At 49.7% G+C, this 6,264-nt stretch overlaps 1 protein-coding gene across 1 annotated transcript; it reads right to left on the bottom strand.

The window, feature by feature from the left end:
- Nucleotides 1-3,251: 3,251 nt before the first annotated feature.
- Nucleotides 3,252-5,006, bottom strand: LOC142903798 (uncharacterized). Its single transcript, XM_076049632.1, has one exon. The coding sequence runs from the start codon at nt 4,881-4,883 to the stop codon at nt 3,882-3,884; it is 1,002 nt and encodes a 333-aa protein (XP_075905747.1). The 5' UTR covers nt 4,884-5,006; the 3' UTR covers nt 3,252-3,881.
- Nucleotides 5,007-6,264: the final 1,258 nt, after the last annotated feature.

Here is a 6,264-nt window from a genome sequence, read left to right as displayed (position 1 = left end):
TCCATAACTGACACTAATCCTATATTTGTTCCCATTTCTTTTGCAATGCAACCTGCCTATATTCTCCGTATCTGTAGACATAATAAATGACTGTGCTGGCGGTTATCTATTCACCTCTCATTACGAGATATTGTAACGCTTCTCTCTCTCCTGTCGGTGTAATCCCCCCCCTCAACCTGTCCCTATGGCAGCAGTGAGAAATACCCCAAGCGTATATCATTTTTCCCATCAAATGCTCTTATCTGCTTTGTTGATAAAGTACTTTTTCAAGGTGATTTTCCGGGTGTTCGACAATAAAAAAAAAAAAAAAAGCGTTGTCGCCTCAAAGGAACAGCGAGGCCACACAGCGAGGACGCTGGAGTGGTGTTGATCCTTCATCAGATAGGCCCTGCATAGCCAAAGCAAAATCTTGCGCTCTTAGTCCTCCGTCACACCTTCACACCTCTCTCATCTTCACCTATTGTTGCGCGGCCCCTCGCTAACATGCTGCTATCCCTGCATGAAACCCACACAAACAATGAGGCCGAGCGATTCTTCTAGATAGGCCCGTAGACCAAAGACAAAGGCTTCATACTATCCAAATGATCTCCTCTGGGTCTCCCTTTGAAAGGTATTGCACCCATCTCGGGGATTCATCTTAAACGCCTTTGCCCCACACGTCAGGTGGAGAGAACTTCTCGTGCAAAGTGCACAGCGGCCTGCGTCAGCGGCGCACCTCCAAGAAATGCGATGGAAACGTTTGATCTTAGCACGACCGTCGGGCCGATGCACAAGATGCTTATTAGAACAGAAGGTGGAATTTTTGGCCCATCTGATTTATATCAGGTGCAGGGCCACGGGAGGGGGGTAATTTGGCTGATGGAAGCATTTTTATTACAGAGCTGCGTTTGTACTGGAAATGACAGGCCTGTCTGCCTGACATCGTCTGCGGGCTGCAGTTCCCCCTCCTTTTCTTCTGTCCAATCCAGCTGATTCCCCTGGAATGTTTGTTCAGGCTCATCCCCTCAATGTGGGCTTGGGCTCGAATTCAGAGCAGAGCCTAAGATGGAGACAAGCTGTGAGATGCACTCATTGAGGGATAGCAAACAGAGGACACAGGCTGAATCCTTCTGTCATGCCTCAGTCAACCCCTGAAGACACGCCCTCAAATCCGATTCGGCTTTCAGACTGAGGCGGCACACCAGGAAGTGCAAATGCATGATGATGTCTGATAAGAATGCAAAATTGTAGAAAGAATACCACACTAATGGTAGCAACTGAAATATGATGATCTAAATTGTAAAAAGTCACCATGTTTTTGTTTTTTTTGATCTTTTTATTTTGGTTTTCTCATTTACAGTTCACAATTTAACATAAATTCAGTGAAACTGAAAAAAAGTCAACATGTTTTGACTGCTGTTTCAAAGTCTTATTGATATTCTTCACATCTGGTCAACATTACAATGATTGTTAAGTATTCACATTGTTTTCTCCAACTTTTATTTTTCCTTTTCTTTCAGGACCTCAGAACATCTTGTCTGCCCTGCTGTTGGTCCTTCACAACCTTCACAACCGTCACAACCTTCACATCCACTGCAGATACCGGTGAGGTTTTCACTTCAGAAGTCAGCGGTTGGTGTTACCCGTTTACATTTGGTTCGCTGTTATCTTAGAAAAGTAAATATCAGTCTTAAATTTAAATTCATCGTAAACACAGTTTGTTTTGAAAATGTCTTGACAAAGTGTGACACGTGTCTCCTGTGGAGACCTGAGATCAGTCTGTTTGCTTGATGCAAATCACGTCATGCTGGAGGGCCAAGACACCCCAAGTGGCTTTGGGAGGCTGGATAAGGTGTGTTGCAGGCAGCCACAGATATTCCCCAGCTCTTCCATGTGTGCTGTTAGAAGGCTGTGTGAAACAAGTGTGAAATGCTCAGGTGGAAGAGTGCAAATAACTGGGGAAAGATCTTGGCAATTGGGAAACCACGTCAAGGCAAGCGTTGGACCAACACGCGTTAAAGGGACAGTTCAACATTTTGGCAAATCTGCCCGTTGCCAACGTATTGAGTTGATGCATTTCCTTTAACTGGAGGTGAATGCTATCGGTCTCCCTACCGAGACGCAATCTAACCTTCAGCTCCAGAGCAGATCTGCTAAAAGCATCGGAGATGTGTTTCATTAAGTCGGCCCCCTGAAAATTGGCCCCACCTCGTTTGCGAGACAAACTTGGAATCCAACGTGCGTGTGCTCAGCTTCTCCAGCCACACGACACTTTAAACCAGCGGAAGTGAAGCGACGAGACGGATCGCCGGCCAAAAATCTCCAGCGCTTCTCAAGAAAGACGATTGGCGTCGCTCCAGCGGCAGATACCAGCTTTGCTGCCAAATCCCTGCCGGCCGGACTGAAATTTCAGCCATGTACAGAGAGCCGGAGCAGGAGCGGAGCAGGAGCGGAGCAGGAGCGGAGCGGGGGCCCAACAAAAGATGACATTGGCTTGTACGTTTTAGGCGATGATGCTCAGGGGGATTCCATTATGTGGCTGTCACACAGCATTAGGCCAGATAGCAAACACTTTCATGTCAGGATTACCATTTAGCCATTGCAGATAAAAGATATTTGCCTTGGCTAATCCATTCCTCCATTGATTCCCCCCCCTCCCCCTCCCCCTTTTAATAACTTCTTGCAAGCAAGCAAATTTTAATGAGGGCAAGAATGCTGACGTGTAAGAATCTGCAACAAAGGCTTGTTTTTGACTGGGTTGAGCTACTTAGAACTTGTTTTACAGACGTGTTTGAGATATTGGATCAGTCGTTGCAACTTGTGATGAGTGCTTTGTACCAGGCCTGATAGATGTGGAGCAGTTTGGTAGGAAAAAGTGTTCCGTTCTCTCCCATACTGTGATATTTTCTCAGACGGGTACATGAGATGGACAAAAGGGCTTTTCATAAAGAAAATGTCCAAGCATTCTCTTGTTGTTGCACATCATGAATTGTCTTGTGGCACTGAATTCTCAAACCACCTTGATATTTACACAATGTATGGCAAAATCTCCGAATCCGTGCCTGCACTCTGGACAAAGACCATGACGAGGGTTTCAAGTGGAGGCAGCGAATGCCGGTGTCAGACGACTGAAACCAGAGACGTGGCGTGACAGCTCTCGAAACTCAGCGGCACCAGTCAGTTCCCCCACCGGTCAGTTCCCCCACCGGTCAGTTCCCCCACCGGTCAGTTCCCCCAGGAAATGGCCGGTGCCGCCAGTTCTGAACCGACAGGAAGTCTTTGTGGCAAATGCTTCAGTGACGGTGACTCTGCGTACGCGGCTCTGTGCCAATGTCGGTGTTAGCATGTCTTCCTTCAACACCACTGGGGGGGGGGGGGATAGAAATGCATGACTAAATCGTACTTGATGATGGCAAACATGAAATGCGTGCTCAGTTTGTGTGAAATGCAGCCTCCCCATTTAGTAGAGTGATTTTTTCCATTCTGAAACTGCTTCTCCTCTGCCTGTGTTCATTTAAAAACAGTTCTGCAAAAAGCTCTGCGGTTCTAGAATTCAATGCATGAGGCAGGCAACCTGTAGCGCACAGTTGATGTTGAGAAATTAGTCAGTCTTCATAAGTGAAACTGAAAGCACAACCAAACTTTAACAGAGAAAAAAACAGGACCACGTTTGAAGTGAAAATGACAACGACAACAACAACAACAAAACAACAAAACAAACAAAAACACACAAACGGGAACAGCCTACTGTTGTTGCTGCTTTCAAACTGTACTGTACCAAACTACAAAAAGTAAAAAACCCAGAAAATGTTCAGCTCCGGCGATAAAACATTGTCAACTTACTTCACTTTTTAAAGTTTACATAAAAGTCTCTGTCCTGGTCCCCGGTCCACGGCCGATTGCTAGTTATTGGTGTGGCTGTTTGGTGGAAGGGCGGTCTTGGTCCTCGGCTTGGGCACGGGCGAAGGCTGCTTCGCTTCAGCCGTGGCCGACAGGTGCGGAGGACTGTTTCCAGAGTGGGGGTGAGGAACGCTCTCGCTGCAGGTCCTGGCTGAAGGCTCCGTGCTCAGGACCTGGGTCTCGTACTGCAGCCCGACGCTGCCTGGCTCGCTCTGGCTGATGGCGACCATCCCGAGCTCCTGCTTCTCTCTGCCCCGGCCTCTGCCGCGCTTCCTGGAGCTGCAGCATTGCACGATGACGACAGTGAGCAGCAGCAGGATGAGACACGCCCCTCCTGCGAATACAGCCTTCACAGTTATGGCTCTGTAACACAGCAGAACGGGGGGGGTTGGTGGCGGTGGACTCTTGCAAACTGGACGGACGGCGTCGCTCTCCGCCTTGCTGACTTTGTTTGCGGCGCTGCAGGTGAAGCTGCCCTGGCCTCTCAGCCTCGCCAGCGACACGCTCAGTCTTTGACCGCTCTCGCTTTCCAAGCGCTTACCGTCGAGTGCCCACTGGAAGTCCAGACCTCCAGGGTTGGCGACGAGGCAGTCCAGATCCACGACGGCCGACTGGGAGTCGCAGGCGTAACCCAGCCGAGGCTTCAGAACCCTCTCCTCCACGCAGAGGCGGCCGCTCCAGCTGTCTGCCGGCGTCGCGTTAGGATGCAGCACGCTGACCCGGTAGAACCCTGCAGCCGAGGCCCGCAGGTCGGCCAGCAGCAGGGAGCCGTTAGCCGCGACGTCGGCCTCCTTCCCCACCGACACTCTGCCTCGCTCTCTGTTGAAAACGATTTTGCTGTCGCGAGTCCATCTGACCATGTGCTGCAGGGTCAGTCTGTGGAAGGCAAAGGGCAGAGCCAGACTCTGGCCCGAAGCAGCGTGGAGGTCGCAGTAGTTTGCTGCCAGCAGGCCGATGAATCCCGACAGAAGGGTGACTCCAAGCAGGGGGGCAAAATGCGCCATAACACACTGGAGTCCACAAAACAAAACAAAAAAACAAAACAAAAAACAAAGTTTACAATTCAAGCCTGAAACAGAGCCCACTGTTTTTCCAGCGTCCTGAGAGAAACAGCGGCCGAGTCAGAGTGCGAACGAGAAGTGAATCTAGGGCAGGAAGGGGCCGCTCTTAGTCAATACTCTCCCCCTGGCATGTGACAGCAGTTGCGTACGACAGAGGGTTCAAAACCAAAAAAAAAAAAAAAAGCGTATGTATATATTTAGGAATGCACGTCATGCACGCGGTGTGACCTCTGTGGTGGCAATGAAATGACGTCCTGCAGAGCGTGATGGCAAAACTGCTGTGGTCAAAGTGTCGCCGTGTGAATTCAGTTTTTTTCTTTTGAACAAGAAGAGAGAACTGGATATGTCCCGGGACGCTGTCTTCCCCCCCCTCCGCTTGACCTCAGACTGAGGTGCAGGCTGGTGGTCAGAGTCCTAACAACAGTAGCAACACCTTCAAAACAAACTGAGTGGTCACGTCCGTCTTTCACGAGGTTTCTAGCTGCAGGTTGAGGAGGTGGTGTGACAAGAACAAGCCAAAGACAAACCATGCTGTGTCTTTGTTGGCGTGCATGGTCGGGCCCAGGGCAGCTGTGACATTGGACGATCTCATATTGTAAGCAAGATGGCTGTTTGTTTGTTTGTTTGGTTTTTCTTTTTCTTTTTTTTTTAGCATTTTCTTTTTCTGCGAGAAACAAACACAACAGTTTCATTTCCAGCCAGGCAGACGGACGTGTGCAGTTTGACCTGCCGTGACCTCTGTTCCTCTCCCTTCCATTTTGCAATATATAAAATATAGAATGGACGTTGGAGCAACGGATGTCACACTCCCTTCCAATATTTGTAAACCGACAGTCTGGGGCCGACGGCGTTCCTTTAATGAAATATTGCGAAAGGCGTTCCGAGATTCATCATCTCCCAAATATTTCCCCCGTTTGGCTCTGGCATTATTGATCTTCAGCCTGTCACAGGCCAGGAAATGGGCGGTGCCTTGTCTTTGGTCAGCGGCAGCCTAATGAGAAGCCTCCGGCAGATCCATTAGTGCCGCCGCCGCCATCCGTCGGCTGACTCGGCAACGCCGCTCAATGAGAGACAAAGGCTGCGCTGTCCAATCCGAACTGAATCAGGACCCAAAAAAACTTTGCTGCCACGTTAACTCACTGCTTCTCACTGCCGCTCGCTGCTGCTCGCTGCCACGCCAGGAGTTTGTCCCTGTGCCGCACAACTACACACTGTCTCCACCGTCTCCCTGCAGACCTCGACACCTTCAGAGACGCTCGAGCGCAGGACGAACGCCAGTTTCTCCTGCTTTCACCGTCTTTCCCCCGGCCTGGGGGAATAGATT

Source organism: Nelusetta ayraudi, unplaced genomic scaffold (genome assembly GCF_046127955.1).
Source record: "Nelusetta ayraudi isolate G7.1 ecotype Tasmania unplaced genomic scaffold, CSIRO-AGI_Nayr_v1 ptg000119l, whole genome shotgun sequence".
Classification (NCBI taxonomy): domain Eukaryota; kingdom Metazoa; phylum Chordata; class Actinopteri; order Tetraodontiformes; family Monacanthidae; genus Nelusetta; species Nelusetta ayraudi.
Note: the sequence above shows the minus strand (reverse complement) of the source record. Positions and strands in the feature narration are given on the sequence as shown.